This window comes from Scardinius erythrophthalmus (assembly GCF_964197995.2).
Source record: "Scardinius erythrophthalmus genome assembly, chromosome: 21".
Taxonomy (NCBI): domain Eukaryota; kingdom Metazoa; phylum Chordata; class Actinopteri; order Cypriniformes; family Leuciscidae; genus Scardinius; species Scardinius erythrophthalmus.
This window is the reverse complement of record NC_138241.1, coordinates 15,441,874-15,462,371: the sequence shown is the minus strand read 5'-3', so window position 1 is coordinate 15,462,371 and position 20,498 is coordinate 15,441,874. Positions and strand designations below refer to the sequence as shown.

The 20,498-nt window shown below is 37.1% G+C and overlaps 1 protein-coding gene across 1 annotated transcript in view; it reads right to left on the bottom strand.

Moving 5' to 3' along the window:
- eys (eyes shut homolog) overlaps positions 1–20,498 on the bottom strand; it is a gene marked incomplete at both ends in the record, with an annotated part of 268,937 nt that overhangs the window by 138,812 nt on the left and 109,627 nt on the right. Inside the window, 3 exons of the mRNA XM_081351375.1 lie at positions 1,174–1,281; positions 2,778–2,874; positions 19,288–19,547. Of these exons, the coding sequence (XP_081207501.1) occupies positions 1,174–1,281; positions 2,778–2,874; positions 19,288–19,547 (465 nt within the window). The remainder of the gene's footprint in view (positions 1–1,173; positions 1,282–2,777; positions 2,875–19,287; positions 19,548–20,498) is intronic.

Below are 20,498 nucleotides of genomic sequence, written 5' to 3'. Positions count from 1 at the left end.
AACACTAACATTTAGTTTGATGAAACAAAGAGTCAGAAAGAGTCGTTGCCTTGGTAATGCCTAGAGTTTACAGACGATTTAAGATGTAAATAGGATGATCCGATATTTTTTTATTTTATTATTAACTTGCGTTAACCTCACTCAAATAGTTCGCTTGGCCAGTAACAGAGAAACTGGCAACCAAGCAACACACAAGTGACCAATTCTGAATGGCGACGTTACTACTCGCATTCTACCAGCACGGTTCAGCAACAGTTAGCCATCTGGGCCGAGAACGGTTTGTAATCGTGCCGTACCAAACTCTAGTGGAAATGTAACCGTGACTTTTCCTTACCATTCTTAGAACCGTTTGGCCCGATGGTGGAAAAGCGGCTATTATTTTTATTTTTGTATTTGTTGTTTTTTGCAGCCAGATGGTGTAGTTACAGTACGACATCTACCAACAGAGGCAAACTGGACCATGCTAACTAGCTAAAGCTTAACCTTCTTGGCCCCGAACAATATCCAGTTTGCTGTTACATACAAAGCAAAGCAAACATCTGTAAACTGTCAGTAAACTGCATACAAACAGACCAACTTCTGAGAGGTCAAGATAAAAGAGCTCCGCTGAGAATGATCTCATTTAAAACAAGCCCTGCCGTGTCCAAAGAGCACTTGTATGGAAGAGAATAAGTTGTAAGCAAACGGAAACACCTGAAGTGAAATCCCTCAGATGGAAGCAATTCCAGAGGAAAGCTGGTAGCAGATGATCACTGGGGAGCCCATACATGATAGGAGACAAAGTAGAGACAAACCATTTAGGACTCAAATTGGCCTCAGGATTTCTCTGCCCATATGTCGGACTGAACCAAGAGCGGCCCTGAGGCGCCCATTAAAGCACAACGAGGAGAAGATCTAGTAGAGAAAAGCCAATATAGAGGCGTGATGCGAACCTGCTGAACTATTCTCACTTGAGTTTAGACCAGCAGCTTATATATGTCAAGGATGAAAAAGGACCTTTATTATAAACCACAGCACAATAATACCAGCATCTCTCAAACGTGTCACATTTCTAGACGTCTAGTAAAAACAAACAGTTCAGAGACGATACTTGGGCTCCTACATCATAATCAATTTACGGGGGTCGCGGTATAGAGTGGAAAACGTGCAATTCGACGTTGCTATGGTACTTACCCGTTCACAAAGTCTTGGCAGACGCCTCTGTTCTGGCAGGGGTTGGATGCGCACTCATTGATGTCTTCCTCACAGTGTTGGCCTGAGAAACCTGGCTTGCAAAAACAGCTGCAGAGGAATGACAAAAGGAGGATCGTTTCACTGTTGTGAAAAAGTTCTGGAACTGAAATGTGATTTTACATTTCCATATCTTTGCTAGAGCTACATGACATGACCATACATGTCATAAAAGTAACAAAAAAATTACCAAACATAATAATAATAATTAACTATTATTTAAATGGTTGCTAGTCATGATAATAATGTTAGTAAACCAAAGTTTATGTAAAATTCAACCATATATTCCCTTAATTGCAATGCAAATTATCTGTTTATCTAATCTGTTTATCCAAAATACAGTAAAACAGTAATATTGTGAAATATTATTACAATATAACATTTATTCCTGTGATGGCAAAGCTGAATTTTCAGCATAATTACTCTAGTCTTCAGTCACAAGATTTTTCAGAAATCATTCTAATATGCTGATCTGGTGTTGAAGAAAGATTTCTTAGTATTATCATTGTTGAAAATGGAAAATATCATTCTTTTATGAATGGAAAGTCCAAAAGAACAGCATTTATTTGACAGAAATATTCTTACTGACCCCAAATTTTTGAATGGTAGTGCATATGACGAGTGCATGAAAATGTATATAAGAGTGACCCAACAAAATGTGATAAATAAATGTCTGCCATCTCAAATGTACTAAAACAGCTGGGTGTCCACTACAAATGGGTAAAAAAAAACATACAGTAGGAACCAAATGTGGACCTTTCTGATAATTATACACCATTATATGTCTGGAAAACAGCAGACCTTGAAAGAGGCTGTGGAGGAAGTAAATAGGCTGCTTTGTGCAGAACAACAACTGAGCTGCAAAACCAGAAGTCAAGTCAGATTTTTGACCTCAATCCAATTGAAATGTAATGCCAGGATCTAAAATGGGCCATTTTAGTCTTCAAAATGCACATGGAATAGTCGTTCTTTTAAATAACCTTGATTGTTTTTATTTGGTATTACTGTATGTATATTTATTATAATAATAATTATTAATAATGTATTAATTATATTAATAAAAACATGGCAATGTGACATTTGTTTTTTGCTTAATTTAAAATGTGTATTAACGATTTATATTAAGCAAGCCATTTTTTAAAGAACAGATTTGAGTAAGATTATATTTTATGAGCAATTCTTTCAGAGATGTATTTCAAGATATATTATATGTTTCTCAGTGTATGTTGATATTGGCTTATGAGGACTTAAAGGGATAGTTCACCCAAGAATAACAATTCTGCCATGCTTTAGACTGTTTGCACATTCTGTTGGATTTTTGTGGTATTGTTTGTTCTATTTAGAACTTGACATACATGATCACTGTGAACTGTAATTTTATGGAAAACAAGTTACATAATAAAAGTTATGTGTTCCAAAAAAAAAAAAACATATGGGGGGGGGGGGGACGTCCCTCTAACACAAAACGGTGCCAGAGGGCAACATAACAGCTGAAAGACAAACAAACACAATAGAGAACTAAAATTAGAAATAAAAGGCAAAAAGACCTGTAACTGTTGACCCCATCCACACAACGGCCTTGGTTCTGGCAAGGTCTTGAGACACAGTCATCGCCATCAATTTCACAGCGAGTTCCCTCAAACCCTGCAAGACAGATGAGATGGTCATGGATCAGTAAGTCTCACAGCTCCCTGAAAGCGTTAGGATCAATGATAACAAAGGCCCTTGGTGAATGCCATCTTAATGGTACTGTGCACCTCCCTGCAGCCCATCTCATCTGCCAGGCCTCACGCTCCTAGAGTCTCCTCCGAGGACTCTTACAGCTCTAATAATACCTCAGTGCCTCCACAGATTAGGCTGAGGTCTCATGGTGGAAGTGTGGAGAGGATCTTGTTAAGATGGGAAGGAGACGGAGGAGGTGAAGTTCAGGGGCCTCTTTGCTCGTGTTCATTACGGGGATGAAGGGGGGGGGGGGGGGGGGGAGTGTAATCAGCTCAGGGCTCTTGCTGGGGAAAAGGTCCTGGGAGACATGAATATTCAGCTTTTTGTCGGCGCACTGTCGTTGTAAGCTCATCCTCTGCTCAGCAAGACCCTTTGTGCCTGAAAATAATGCTTTAAAGTCAGCAATAAATCAAAATGGACCTTTTTACTTTAATACGCATTCCTAGTCTGTGAAAGATTAATCGATGCATGATATTTTGAAGGAAAAAAAAAATCTTTGTACTGTAACCTTAAATCAATATTTAATAAATTGCTTCCTCCTCTGAAAGAACTTTTCTTTACAGGTTACGTCACTTACAGTAGGCCACGTCCTATTGGATAATGTAACATTTAGAAGGTTGGGGTAAGAAAGCCTGATTTGATCAGAAATACAGTAAAAATACAGTAATATTGTGAAATATTTTTACCATTTAAAATAACAGATTTTTTACTGTTTTACACAAAATTAAAATTGAAACTGTTGCAAATTCAAAAATTGCACAAATGAAAAAAAAATCCTTTAAAAAGACATTCTTATACGCATATAATTATTGCATTTAATTTCATCTTTCACAAACCGTCTTGCTTTTAGCATTCTTGTGAGCTTATTGTCTAATTGGTTTAGTGTTGAGAGCAGATGTTGCACAACAGTGGAAAGAAACCTCCAGCATTGCTCGTGTTTTCAGAAACCTAATAAGCTTGAGTCACCACTGAATACATTTCCAGTTCCAGTAAGCACACTTTATTTTCTAACACATGCAGCAGAACATCTACTGTATCTTATCCTCTCTGAAGCGTTTCGAAGCACAGGCTGGTTTCACACATTAGAAATGACTCATAACAGCAACATTTGAAAGACAAATGAGTATAAGCTCTATCTACATTTATGCATGCCATGAATGATTCCCTCAAGTGTTAGAAGCGTCTACAGGAGGGTTTGTTAATGTCGAGTGTGACTAAACAGAATATAATTACCCAGTGATACATTTTTCAACAGACTTTTGACGGTGAATATTTGCTTAAAAAAATATGGGGTTTTGGGGCACAATTCTACCTGTAAACTCATCAATACAGGATTTCTCACTGGAAGAGTACAACTTTTCCCAATGATTTTCAGAGTAGGCTGATTTGAACTGGCATCAACCCCCAATTTCATTTCAGATATCATCCTTCCATTATATTCTAGCAAACACAATTGAGTATTGGGTCTCTGCCAATATGGATGCACACTACAATATCTGCTGGATTATATACAGCTGGCACCGGCCCATGATGAACTGTCAATCACAGCCTTGCCTGACGTCTCAAGGGACAATTTGGAGTGTCAACTTTAATGCATCTGCAGCAAGAACACACAGTGAGACTGGAGTTTCTTCTCTGTCAAAACATAGAGCAAGATACCTGTGGCTTGCACAAATGTTCCATCATTCTTTCCCAGCATCCTCCCACAAAGCCGTGCAGGTAATCCCTGGGACAACTCATCCTTCCAAAATAAATATGAGACTAGTTTGAAATGTAGCCATATCAACACAGCCATGTGTCTTGGTGTTTGAAGTTCACCGTAAGTCTTGAGACATTGAGAAACAAGTAAGTCTAAGACAAATCTGCATGAGCGTGCATGCATATATGATAATAAAAGTAATATATATATATATATATATATATATATATATATAGGCCCCACATTGTCATATCTGGATTTGCAACTTATTTTTATTTAATATATATTATTTATGGAAATAAATACATTTAGCTTAACTTGAACCAAGAATTGTTGGTCAATGAGAGTTCACCATGCACGAACAAGCTTGATAAATTTATCAAGGTGAACTACAGTCATTCCTATTAATAACAATCTTTATAAATAACTAAGATTTATGAATGCAGTCTTAAAGCAACAGCATACTGGTAATTAGCCTTGGCCCATGATCATCAATCTGAAAGGCATGAGCAAAATAGGGCCAAAGCTAAATATTTATAATAACAGGTAAACATATATACTGTACAAAGCAGGATGCAACGGCGAGATTCCAGCTCAAAGGCTAATTGTAATGAAACACACACACACACACAATTTATTTATCCGACTCTAATTAAAGAATGAATGGCGCTGACTCAAAGAAACTCTATTTAACCTTTTGCATTGTTCACAGGTTTGAAGTACGCTCTTCCTGAGCTGAGAAAGCGTTGACAAGTGAGAAAGTTCTTTGTAAGGAGCAATTATATATATATTTTTTCTTTGCCTATTATTTCGAACTATTATTAATTGTGTATGAGTCTGGACTAGTACAATAACTCTGTTCCAGAACCTGAACTTCTAAGGCAGCATTACTAACTCAAATGGAACTTCACGAACTTCCCTGTCACACAAATAACGCTGAACAGAGATTCACACTGAAAACTCAACTCTGATTTAAACGCACTTTAAGACAAAATGAGCAAAAAAGGTGCAGTAAAAGGTGTAGTACCTCAAGCCACTACTATGAACCTTTAAAGTGCCCCTATGCTTTTTTGAATGTCTTTCATACAGTGTGCAATATAGCTGTTTGTGAGCATATGAGTTTGACTCATTCCTTGACTCATTTGTGTTGCCAGACCTTGCAAGAAAAACAGCGAAGAAGAACATGGCCACAATAAACTGAAATAAATCCAACTGCTTTTTGTTGAAAATAATACCAAAATATCGCAACCCGCACCTGCTCACTTTAATAACTCCGTAAACTCGATCGCTTTAGCCAAGATTAAACAACGAGCCCAAAAAAAGCATAATGAGTCTTTTGTCACAGTAATATTTTTTGGGGGGGGGGGTCAGAATAGTGTATAGTAAACACGTGAGATGCCAGAACGTTGTTATAGTTACCACGTGTCAATCATTGCAGTTTCGAGAGAGAATCGTGTTCTGTACAAACATGGACTCAATCCCACATTTTAAAGCGGTTGTCACTCCTGAAACTTTACTGTGCGTATGTGGCCTCAATGCCATTTCTCAGGTCTAGCTTTCTCAATAATGGATGCCAAGGCCCTAAACCTTTTGCACTGGTGTCCTACATGTAGTGTGCTCACTTGACATACATGATTCATAGCAGCCATATGTACAGCAGGATAAAGCTCTGCGTAAAAGTCACTGCAGTGGGAAGATATCTTTTAGGTAAATTCACTCTTACAAATAACCAGTTTTTGCAGATGTTCATTTGCACTGGCTGTGCCTTCTTAAGAAACCACAGCTTTCAGCTATTGTAATGTATATTAAGTGCAACGCTATCATTTCACGCAGCTTTAATGTAATGCCCTCGTGAAAGGCAGACGCTGACATTGTTGCATCAAGGTCAACAAGATGAGACCATCCTGAATGACTTCAGCGCCGTCATATCTGTACTGAATGTATTGTTTGGTATATAGACTGTCAGTTACTCACATGTCCTTTGATGCACTACTCACATAGTCCCTTTGAGTGACTGAGGTTGGATAACTGATTAATCTGTTGCTGCCATCCAATTATAAAGTCATAACTTCTATTTTATTCTTCTCAGAATTTCACTTCGCCACATTCGCAATGATAACAGGGACCGTTTTCTATTGAAATTACCTTGTCACACAAAGAGAAAAATAACAAAAGGATGTACTTGCAACCACACATGTACAGCCGCACATACTTTTTTTTTTTTGCAATGCATTGCATTATAGGAGCAGAGATACAATCATGCAGCAGAGAAGATAAGGCCAAATGCAGAGGGAAGCCGTTTAGTGAATGGTTGGAATGGGATACAATCTCAATCTAATGCAGACAGGAGTGCAAAAAAGCTGTGTAGGGAGGCAAGAAATGAAAAGAGGGAATGAAAAGGGAAACATGAAACACCCCGGAAAATTAAAAGCTTTTATTCTGCGCATGGGATTCCTATGAGATTTTCCCCAAAAAGCTGAACCACCAGCTACAATTTGTACTGATGCACAGAGAGGGAACCATTAATGTGGCGGACCAGTGTACATTGTTAGACATTTCTGTAATTTGAAAAGTTATTTACTACATATCACCCAGTATAATACTGCAAATTCTCTTTACAGTAAATCCTCAACAAACCGTTTCCATACCGGCTTGATGACTCCAATCTTCAACCAGATGGAACTGGATAATTACTCTGAATGTTCCAATCCAATCTGACTTCTGACTTGTAATGCTGCCTGTATCACAATCTTACACTGTTCGTTCGTTGGCCAGAGGAGAACTGGCCCCCGACTGAGCCTGGTTTCTCACAAGGTTTTTTTTTCTTCTCCATTCTGTCACCTGATTTGTTGCCTTTGGCTTGCTTAGTTGGGGACACTTAATATTCAACAATATTATTGATCTGCCTGCATTGACACCATTATAAGAGAACTGAACTGGACGATGACATCACTGTTTTCTCCAGAGTGGCTATATATATATATATATATATACATATAAATTAACTAAATTAATAACTTTTTTTACAACAAAAATGAGCCATCACTGAACTTACATAAGCTGGAGTATGATGCCATTTTCTTCTTGCTCTGCAGTACAGCCGAAACAAACTTTGTTGCATTATTTTCCTGTTATCACTGTAAAGCTGCTTTGAAACAATCTGTATTGTAAAACGCACTATATAAATAAAGGTGACTTGACTTGAATAACTGTGATCTCCCTTTGCATCATGGGAATTTTCTGTGACATAAAACACCACATACAGAGATTTACTGTATTTTTTAACAATGGCTGTATATTACAGTATTTGACCATTTCATTATTCCATCGTTTTCTATTTTCCTATTTTTTTTACATTTGGATTGACAGTATTTGCCTTACACCGTGTCTACAACGCCGCAACAGCTTGAGGCTGTCTACATATGACACATCAAAGCGACCACTGCAAAATGGAAATCAATTTGTCCTTCATGTCAAAAATAGCACGAGCGCTTAAAGTACTGTAGTTATTACATCAGTTTATTGTCTAGGATTTGTCGTGTCTAGCAGAGTCGCATCCAGTGTAGACAGTACCACTGATTATAATGGGTTCTATTGTCTTGTGACCCGTCCTGGGTAGAGACATAACCATCACGGAAGCGCCACGGCCCGCGGGTTCTGCCCGGGATTGGAACTCATGAGTGGAAAGCTGTGTCTGCAAAGCTGACTTGTTGCCTCGCTGCCCTATCAGGGAATGACTTTGCAGGCCGTGTTTGCGCACAAAGGTTCCTCACGAAACTGATTTTGGACAGACTTCTGAGGCAGCGTAATGGTTTAATGATCTACAATAATATACAGATAAGAGAGCTTTGTTGATAACTAAGCGAATATTTAATTGCTAAAATAGAAATTTCTCACTAGAAATAGCATCAAAAGTGGAAAACGTTGGTCAAAAACTTACATTTACACACAAACTGACTACCAACCGCTGCTTTCAGACGTCATATTTATTTTTTTAGCTCAACTATCAAGGAGTGGAAAGCACAGGATTGTGGGATATCAAAGGAAGCAAAGGATACATCTATGCTGCTTTCAAAATTCGATCAGATGAAGGTATCTTAGAAAACAAGAACTGAAGCTAGCATTGGATTCAAACATGCCTTTATGGCTTCCTACCTTGAAATGCCTCCTCCGAAGGCGACATTTTTAAGCTTTTGGACACAGCCTATATGTCAGTAGGGGTAATGGGAGCCTTTGAAATGACAAGGGATGGCAATCAAAACACACTGAAACAAAACTCATGTGTCTCTTATGTCCCTCATCATCACAGCATCACTCATATAGCTGTTCTGACTGCTTAGTGACTTGCTGTACGCTCTCTCATCTTTTGTTCCCGTCTGCCCTCAGGTGAGGGGTGTTACTGCCAGCCCGTCCTGTTTTTGCTGTTCAACTATTTAAAAGCAAGCTGCAGTGTAAACACAAAAGGTTTGTGCCTGCTCAGCTGAACAAGAGGCAGGGTGTGATCTTGTGGCTCAGCACCTGTATCTCAATTAATGTTGCATGAAAGCATCATTTGCATGGAGAGATATGTGCTGTTTCCTGTTCTCTCCTATCTCCTTGCCTCAGCTGGGGCCTTGGTTCATTATCGTGTCACATACTCATGTCAACCAACAAGACTGGTTCAAGAGTAATGCATTTTAAGCTGTAAATAAGAATAGATCAAAGCAAGGACACTGTGTTGAATTTACCAAGAGGGCATCAGAATAACACTGCTGTATGAATGCTGTGGTACATTCAGTGATAGGAGGGATAAATCATGTGCTGTAAACCCTTGATGTGCAAAAAAAGTCTAATTTAGGATATTTAATGTAGAAATGAGAATTATTTACTCACCCTCTTGGTGCTCCAACCAATTTGCTGTAATTTTTCTCTGTGGTATACAAAAGGAGAAATTTGGAACCATTAAAGCACTCCAAAAAACTTGTGCTGTATTCTAAATCTGTTGAATTCAAACGATACTTTTAAATGATGAACACTTCGCTGCATGCAGTTTCAAAATGTAATTTTATGGTGAAACCAAATAATAATAATAATAATAATAAAACACACATACACACACACACACACACACACACACACACACACACACACACACACACACACACACACACACACATACATATATATATATTTAGGGCTGTCAGGCGATACCATTTTTTAATCGAATTAATTACATGATGTGCAGATTAATTAATCTAATTAATCACACACCAAATTTGGCACAGAAATGACCCCTAAAATATCATTTAAAGTCATTATTGTGTTAAATGAGAAAAGCATTAAGTAAACATTACAAAAAGTAACTTTAGAAAGAAACATTATATTTGATTCAACATAGAATTTATTACAAATAAAATTTTAGGCTACAAGGGCCATGGTTTTGGTTTCAGAAGCTGCATCTGAATTGGTATTTAGATATATTTACAGATCAAAACAGTTTGGTTACCAACATTCTTCAAAATATCCTCTTTTATGTTCCGCAAAAGAAAGAAAGTCATTCAGGTTTGAAACGACATAAGGGAGTAAATGTAAATAAACAGAATTTTACATTTTTAGGCAAACTATCCCCAAAATATGGTGATACTCTGAATAAAAAAAACTAAAACTGAGAGAAGGTGGTGGTAAATGTCTAAATGAGTAAGTCATTGAGTCATTCATTCATTCGATTCGTTCAAACTGCTGATTCATTTAGGAATAAAGTTAATGGATCTTTATGAATGGGCCATTGAATCATTGGTTCACCCGATTGATTCTCTCAATACGCAAATAAATTCAGGAAACGAAACACCAGGGGCCTGATATATATATGTTGCGTACGCACAAAATGTGCATATGCAAATTTTCACGCATATAGGGATTTATAAAAAAACTAGGCGTAAATATGTGTGCACCATACAGACTCTAGATCGTGTGTACACACTTTGGAGTGAGCGAAGTAATGAAGCAAACAGAATGATTTAAACTCTGTTTTACATCTGACATACATATTTAGATTAAATATGTCATTCATTAATGGAGTTAAGCACTGAAATTCCATGAATTCATTATCTAGAAGTATAGTCCTTTTACATATCAATTTTAATAGAAATATGTGTAGTGGATGCAATGCTTTTGAACGCTTTTCCAGTGGCATTCTGCGTTTTAATGTTTTAACAACAGCGAGGATTGCTTGGCGCATGATATTTCCGCTTTAAATTGTGTTATAAATAGCAGAACTCATGTTCTGAGAAAATATTTTCACACTAATAATGATCAATAATGCGCACTTGACTCCTTCTAAGAAGATGGCTGAGCAACAAAGAAGGCTCAGTGATTGAAAGGTCCACTGGCGGGTTTGAATAGGTCTGATGAGTAGGCCTACTGTACAAACTCTGCTGTACACAGGTGCTGTTGGTATCGTACACAGACAGAGAATAACCTAAGAATAACCCCTCTCATGGTCTTCCCAATATTATGAAAAAGACCATTGTGTATGAAAGACAGAATTTGAAGGACATGTGCACGTTTCATTTTTAAAATGTAGCCAGTACTTGAAGTCAGACAATTATTTACACTGCAAAAAATAAGTAGACGTATCTGTTTCTATAAACATCCTAAAATATATGTTTACCTTACAGGCAAAATTGCATAGATCTGATTGGCTTAAAGCAATTAAAAATACTATTTGGCCAGTGGAAAAGATTGAGAATAACTCGTCTCAAGGCAAGGAAACTGAATGATTTTTAGCAATGTAATGTGACGGCACATAGTCCGTATCTCATATTTTCCTAATGTCTTGTACCGTTAAACATGGTATCACATCAATGGGAATATGCATGTTAAAAGATGTTATGCATAGTAAAACTATAAGCTCCGCACATGGTTATTTCGGGGAGAAGACGGGGTGGAGATGCATGTCCGCACAATCTTCCACTGACAGGGATTTAAAAAGGAATTTATATGGGAATAATATATTTACAAAGGAATAATATGCATTTTAAAATCAGTTAGGTAGTTATTTTAAATTGTAATACCATTTCACTATAATTTCAATATTTATTTTTGATCAAATAAATGATGCCTTGGTGAGCACAAAATACTTTTTTTCAGAAACAAACACATTTTTTTTTTTTTTTTTTGCCAAACCCAAACTTTTTAAATAATAATAATTTTATATTTATTTGCATTTTATTTGTTCTTTTTTGGAGCAGACATGGTCACTATGATTTGACTCTTGGATGCAAAAGAGCGATGACTCCTTTTGTGTTATGCAGAAGAAAAACAGCATACAAGTTTGGAGAGAGATGAAGGTGAGTAAACTATGACAGTTTTTTTAAAAGAACAAGTATGCAAAAGATAGAGTATATATAGGGAGACTACAAAAAAGGTAAAAATACAGCAGCTTTGGGGTGTCATTTTTGTAGGAATACTGGCTTAGTTTCAATCCACGGGTAGTGCAATAATACACAGTGTATCTGCCAGGCGACCCTTGTACTAAGATAGGAAGAGGGGGCTGAGAACTGCTGTGAGTCAGAGTGTGTACAGAACGAGAGAGAAAGAGAGATAGTGAGAGAGAATGAAATAAAGAGAAAAGGAGGTGGTATGTGAGCCTACGCACATCTCTAGCTCAGTAATGCATGCTGCAGTAGATGCTAATTTCCTATTTCTCTCCCCAGAAAAGAAATCTGTGGATTGCCAAACCACTCTATTTTTATCCCTCCCCAACATTCTTTTCATTTCCTCCCTGATAGTGTTACAACACCGCAACAAAAAAGTCATATTCACTGCCTGGCCTCTGGCCTTTCTTATCCCCACAGACTTCATATCAATCAGATGCCCACAGCAACAAAAAAAAAAAAAAAAAGGATGCTAGGCTGGTATGATTGCGTTTCACAGGTCACACCGGTGCCATCGAAAGGGGTCAGATGTATAACAAGGAAAGAAGCATTCGGCCACATCATAGTTCAAAACTACCAGATGCAATCTAGACAGGGCATGAACACGATCATCTGATTTAAGAATCATGCTGTAACATGGGCTTTTCTCTCTGTGGATTGTTAAAAGTGATGAGTCAGACTTTTTCCATATTAGAATTTCATACAGCAGAAGGACTTCAGGGTAGTGAAGACTAAAATTTGATTTTCTTTATTAATTTCATAATGTATTTTATGAGTCAGAGTATGTTTGTACGTGTGCTGAGCAGAGATATGGGATGAGCTATATTTTGCATACAAGTATGTGTGCAATTTAATATGTTCACTGAGCAGAGATGTTCCAATGATGATGATATATCAAATGTGTACAGTTGGTATGTTCTTTACAAGGAAAGGAATGTTTTTCAACTGATGCAAATGTCAATTCGCACCGTTTCATCAAACACTAATGCATGCTAACGTTTCAAACATTCAAGTTCAAATCTGTTCCATTCCATTAGCGTCTAGGTATTGCTGAAAGCAAAAACATATCCTAGAACGCAAGCTACAGTTCATGTATAGCTGCTTTTCCAGTTCTAACCTATATAACTCATTGGTTAGTATCACCCAATAAGTAATAATAGTGAATTCTAACTGAAATGTAAGCAACTCGGAAACAAATACAAATAAAAATGGAGGCTTTACAAATAGCCTAATTTTAAACAATTTGTGTGGACCTACACCTAAATTGCTTACCAATAAAAAAAAAAAGTTTCATAGAGAGGGTATTTTATATTATATATATTTATAAAGTGTTCATATTTTTTCAGTGTATTTCATTAAATATATACAATGTTGAGCCAAAACATTATGACAAGTCACAGGTGAAGCGAATATTGATGATCATCTCCTAACAAGGCCACATCAACGTGTTGGATGCAAGAGCCAAATTGTTATGGCAAGGCGACTGGGTCAGAGTATCTCTGAAATGACAAGGCTTGTGGGTTGCTCTCGGTCAACAGTGGCGAGAATTTACCAGCATTGGTTCGAGGAGGGGCAAACCACAAACCGGCATCAGGGTGTTGGGCGACCAAATCACTGATGCACTTCCCGTCTGGTCCGAGCCAACAGAAGGTCTACTGTGGCACAAGTCACACAAAATTTTAATGATGATTATGGGAGGAATGTGTCATAACACACAGTGCATCACACTCTGCTGCGTATGGGGCTGTGCAGCCGCAGACCCATCAGAGTGCATATGATGATCCCTGTCCACCGTCGAAAGCCCCTACAATGGGCACACGAGTGTCAAACTGGACCTTAGAGCAGTGGAAAAAGGTCGCCTAATCCGATGAGTCCTGTATTCTTTTATATCCAGAGGTGTCAAAAGTATTCACATTCATTACTCAGGTAGAAGTATAGATACTAGTCTACGTCTGCGCTGTTTACCTGGGGAAGTGATGGCACCAAGATGCACTGTGGGACGACGACAAGCCGGTGGAGGGAGTGTGATGCTCTGGACAATGTTCTGCTCGGAAACCCTGGGTCTGGCCATTCACATGGACTTAAATTTGACACGTGCCACCTTGCTAAACATTGTTGCAGACCAGGTACACCTCTTCATGACAGTGGTGTTCCCTGGTGGAAGTGGCCTATTTCAGCAGGATAATGCACACTGCCATGCAGCACATATCGTTCAGAAATTGTTTGAGGAACATGATGAAGAGTTCAAGGTGTTGCTCTGGCCTCCAAATTACCCAGATCCAATTGAGCATCTGTAGGATGTGCTACACAAACAAGTCCGATCCAAGGCAATTCCACCTCGCAACCTACAGGACTTGAAGGATCTTCCTGTTAACGTCTTGGTGCCAGATACCACAGGACAAGACCTTCAGGGATCTTGTAGAGTCCATGCCTCAGTGGGTCACTGTTGTTTTGGCAGCACGCCAAGGACAAACAGCATACTAGGTAAATGTATGTATGGGCCCTTAATATGAACCCTTTACTCAATCTAACCAACCACCGCCATAAGACAAAACAGAACTGATTTTTTTTTCTTAATCTACTTCTCTTAAATTTGGTTATTATTAGATCCATTTATCCAAAAAAACAAACAAAACAAAACTATATTTGTTCTATATTTGTATTACCGAGGTTTGATGTGACTTACTAACAACATACTCCATCTATTGGTTTGGAACATGCTACTGGTCTTTCAAGCACTTCAAGTAAAGTCAAGCTGTTTTTATAGTCACTGTGGTCAAATCGGATGTCATTATATCTGCTTGTGTCTGTAAAAAAGTACTGCCATTGTAACCAATTATGGTGCTGAAAAATTTGCTGTCATTGTTGTCACCTCCAAGCACTCATCCCTAGTAACCACACAGTGAGATAAACCTCAGCATTATACAGCTGCACAGCATTGTGGTATTCACTACTTTTGAATGAGTAATAGCATCTGAATCGCTGTGGAGCCACATCAGATTCCATGTGAAACTGTGAAGTGATCAGCTGAATACAAATGTGCAAAATTTTAAGTTAGAGCAATCTGTGCCTGAGAGACAGCAGACATGTATTAAGAGTAAGTGATCTGGTCTCAACGAGCATAATAATATCAGGAGGGTTTCATATGACAGATGAGCGAGTGTATCGGCGATTGGGCATGCGCGAGAGAGTACGCTTCACTGTGATTAAAGAGATTGTGCAGAAACCTCTTTTGCACCCCCTGTTCTGTGCATTCATCAGGCAGAGCTCGCCTTCCTTTGATGGAAACCTGCAGCCAAAATTTAATGAAACACTTGGAACTTGTTCTTTGGCAGAAGTGATAGGGTCTGTTCTGTCTCTGCAGAGAAAGTCAAAAATAGGAAAGTGAAGAAAATGGAAAAATCATTGGAAGGGTAAGACACCATTTAACAGGGAAGAAAGTACGATTCAAGCGGTTACAATGGTTTCAGATCAGTGTGTGATCCTTAATAATTCTCTCCCATGCTGAAGACATCAATGGACAAATACTGCAGGGGAGAGCTGGCAGAACAAAACTAGAAAGTCATGCATATCCGGAGAGCCACAGTTTCTTCTCATGAGCCACTCTTTCCTTCTATTTCGGCATATTTGAAGGTTAGTTGAGCATAATACTTGCCAGAGTGATGTTATATTTTCATTTCAAAACATTGTAAACTTAAAGAATATAAACATGACTGTCTCTTAACTCAAATTTATCCTCTTTAAGTATTTGACTTAAAACCCATTAAACAGGGCAATTTAATGCAAACAACAAATTTTCATTGATCTTATTAAATAAAAAACATAGAAGTACTATAACACTTAGATTTCAAAATTTGTTCCACAATATACAGTATATATATCCATCCAGGGCTTGACATTAACTTGTTTTCTCACCAGCCACTCAGCATTTTCATTGGCCAATATATATTTTTAATATTATCTCAAAATTTGGTGTCACTTTTAAGGCCTCACACACGGTTCTATTATACTGTTTCACATGTGTTTCTTTCTCAACTGTTTATGTTCACTTAAAACGTCGATACTTTTTCATTATTTTGTGTGTAAAAGAACTCAATATATTGCTGAGAGGCAGCTTTAGATGCGCACACTTTGTGTGTGAGCTCAAAATCTGCGGGAATGAATAAAATTATGCACATTATACCTGTCTTCAACACTGATAAGAAAAAAAACAGATTATTAAAATGATTTCTGAAGGATCGTGTGACACTGAAGACTGGATAAATGGCTGCTGAAAGTGTATCTTTGCCATCACAGGAATAAATGATAACATATATTAAAATAACAATATTACTGTTTTTACTCTATTTTGATCAAATAAATGTAGCCTTGTTGAGCATAGGAGACTACCATTAAAAAATATTTCCAAGTTGTGTAAATTCTCTAGTAAAGCTTTTTAAAGTCACTGTACACATCCAAGAAGATTAAACCAAAAGCAGCTTGACCCCAAAAAAGAAATCAATCCCAAGTCAACCTGGAAGGCTACTATGCTCATCAGTACACGATTAAGGCAGTAATGTATTTTTGCAGTTTTTCTATGACCTTCTACAAATTTCCATGACCTACCCATGTAAAATAGATCAGGGCTTGTAAAAATAATTTTACATAAATTAAATGTCCAATTCTATGTAAGGTAGCCTACTTTTGAATTAATAATAGAATTAAATGATCATAGTTATTAGTTTACAAAATGTCTCCAATGAGACCAAGGAGTCGAGGTTTTGTTGGTTAGCATTGCCCCATTAAATCCAGCAGATAGAAGCCTTAATTTCACCATCTGGCTCCAAAAGGCATCTTTCTGCATTAACTTCCATTCTGATGGATCTGTTAATTTTTTTCTGTTGCAAAAATGGATGTGTTGCAAACAAATAGCTTTCCACATGTGTTCTATAGACCTCCTTGAATAAGAGAAATATAGAGCTATATAATATAAGAGTTTCTTTTATAAACATGGCTTTTTCAGTTATAGAAGTCATAATCAGGGTCTACTTTATATAACCACAGGCCCCTGGGTGACAGAATTACAGTAGGTCCCCGTACCCCGAATAAACATTTCACTAGGTCATTAGTCAGTATGCATGTATTCTACTCAGCTACTCATTTGTGTTTATGTATGAATACATTCAACAAGCATAGCTTTAGAAACTTTTCTTCCTCGTTTCTCTAGCTGAAATGTCCTTCATAACGTCAGTAAAATCCAATTTTTATTGAAAGTAACTCTCGATAGACATATGTTTTTTTATACCAATGTCAGTGTCGAGTTATCCTGTTCACACCACCGCTTACAATAACGTCTGGAATACTGTCTGTATAAAAAAGTATAGTGACAGTGACTAAAGCAATCAAATATTGTGACTTAAAGTCTTATTGTAAAGTCTGTACCGTAAAATCATATTTGAAATGACAAAAGTCGAGCTGCAAGTTCATCCGTCTAACCAACAACAGATTTCATTTTTGAGTTGCGGGCAGACCACAAAACTCACGAAAACAGCCCTGGGGGAAGACTGACTGGATCTAAAATCTTTAGATGACATGCAGATTATATCCACGCTGTTGTAAGTTACTGATCTGTGTTTAGAAAAGAGCGGCTCTCTCGTAATGTATGACATTATAGAAACAAGTGCTGTTCCGTTCACACAGCAGGGCTTAGTTGAAAATGCATTGTGATTCCTGAAAATGCATGAGTGTGAGTTCAGTTATAGAATGCAGTTGTCACCAGTGATGGGGAATAACTGCGTTATAAATAAACGGTGATGTTTTTTTCAGTAACGAGTAATCAAATCGAATTACTTGTTTCCCATGTTACAACGCCGTTACCGTTACTGACAATAAAATGCGGCTACTATAATTGATCTCACTGAAGCGGACCTGCAAAGTTTTTTCTCTGGTATGTTTGTGTGTTTATGAAGCACCGGACTGGACAAAAGCGAAGCGAACGCCGCGAGCGAGAGACACCGAGTGTGTCCGAGCATTATATAGTTTGTTGATAAATAAATTACACATTTCAGCATTAGAATAATCTCTGTAGCATATTGGTATCATCTGCAACGTTTTAATTAGTTTACATGGTTATAAAAATTAAATTTAAAAATAACCTGCAGGGAACATTCCCAGAAAACACGTCTAGAATTTGGCTCAAATTACCTCTAATGATGACGTTCTCTGTAGTTTATAAAAATAAAACCCAAAATATTATATTTTATTATTATTATTATTATTTATTTTTGGTACATTTTTCAGTATTATATTGAGAGCACTTCTTGTTAAACGGTTTACTTTTGTGAGGAAGAAAATACTTCAAGTAGGCTACAGTATGTCTACCAGTTGTGAAGTTGTGTGACAGTTTAATAATTTTAATTTGCACTACAAAGCGTGTATGTATATTTTTATTAATATTATTTATTCATTTTTGGTACATTTCTTAAGAAGCATAATTTATTTTTAGACTTATTTGTTGGCCAGCTGTGGTCTGTGCAATAAATATTAAAAGTTCTAAACTATCTATTGTGTTTTATTGTTCATAGTAATGATAATATATTTACAATAATATATCAGATTTAATATGTGCCTCTCACATTGTCCCACAGCAACATTAAAATAGTGTAGTTTAGTGTAAAATGATTTATAATAATATTTTATTCTATTTAGTGTCTATTTCATTCATTTAACATATTTAATATTGGGGGCATCCAAGTTATTTGACATATTTGAATTTTAAAAAAAGTAACTCAATAGTTTCTTTCCCTGGTAATTAGTTACTTTTATAATGATGTAATTCAGTTACTATAACTCAGTTACTATTTGTGAGAAGTAACTAGTAACTATAACTAATTACTTTTTTAAAGTAACATGCTTGGTTATGACTGGTTGTCACTGCTGTAATCTCCCATATATTAAAATATTATTTTTGTGCAGCCAGTAGGCCCCTCCCCAGTGTAGACTTCAGCCCATGAAAGCCTGTGAGTTAATGCGCCCCTGATAACAAAAATTCCCTGATATTTCCAGGTTTTCCATTGAAACCCTTTTATTCTGGACTAAAATCAGCATTTAGCAAATGAAATACATGGTTTTAACACAATCCAGTGGAAGGCAAATCAATGAAAAGCTGCAGAAGAGTGAGCAGGAACCCCTCAGCAGGTGGGTGGGTCAGTAGGTAGGTACAGTTGGGTTGCTATATCTCACCGACTTGGCAAACACAGAGGGCGGTTCCATCTGACTGGGCACGGCAAGTAGAGTTGTGCAGGCAGGGGTTATGCCGCAGGTCGCAGGGATCATAGTGCTGTTCGCAGAGGGGGCCGGTGAAGAAGGGCGGGCAGGTGCAGGAAAACTCCCCTGGGATGTCAGACTCCATGCAATGTGCCCCGTTCAGGCAGGGAGAAGAAGAACATTCCTTCACATCCTCTCCACAGTCTAGGCCTGTCCAGCCATGAGGACACATACACCTATGAGGCAGAAGAGGAGATTTTAGTTTCCATTGTTTCCTCACCCTCAAGCTTGTATGACTTTTAATTCCTTTTTGATAAATTTCCTGGTTGCTCCTTTCCGTATTACAAAAGTTAATGGTGTCAAGCTAAAAACATAAAATAAAATAAAATAAAAAACACCTTAAAAGATTCATAAAAGTAATCCATATAAATTGTATACACAACATTACAGTTCAAAAATTTGGAGCTGATAGGATTTTTTAATGTTCTTAAAGAAAAGTATCTTATGCTCACCACAAAGGCTGCATTTATTTGATCAAAAATATAGTAAAAATTGTAACATTGTGAAACATCATTACAATTTAAAATAACTGCTTTCTATTGAATACATATTACAATGTAATTGATTCCTGTGGTTGCAAAGCTGAATTTTCAGCATCATTACTCCAGTCTTCAGTGTCACGTGATCCTTCAATCATGCTAGAATATGAGAGTTTTTATCAAAAATATTCTTAGAAGTCTTTTAAAATAATAACTGTATATATGGCAGAATAGACCAAAGAAACATTTAATATTTGAGTCACTTAAAAGTGTAGTACTTTCAGTTTGTTACAGTTTTGTAGTCATACAGTTAGTCCGTAACACAGTAGACAAACTGACTAGTTTTTTTTGTTATCTCAAAATGGTATTTAATGATTAAGCATTGCAACTAGCAGATAAGTTACATTGATAAAAAATAAAATATAAAATACATTCAGAAAGCATATAGTTTTTACACTTTTTTTTTTCCTGATGTACCCTAAATTATAGAATGATTCATTATAAATGCTGAAAACAGTAGCATGCTGCTAAATGTTTTGTGGAAACGGTGACACATCTTTCTGGATTCTTGGAATAGAAAGTTCAAAAGAACAGCATTAATTTGAATATTTTGAAACATTATCAAAGTTTTTAATGTCACTTTTGATC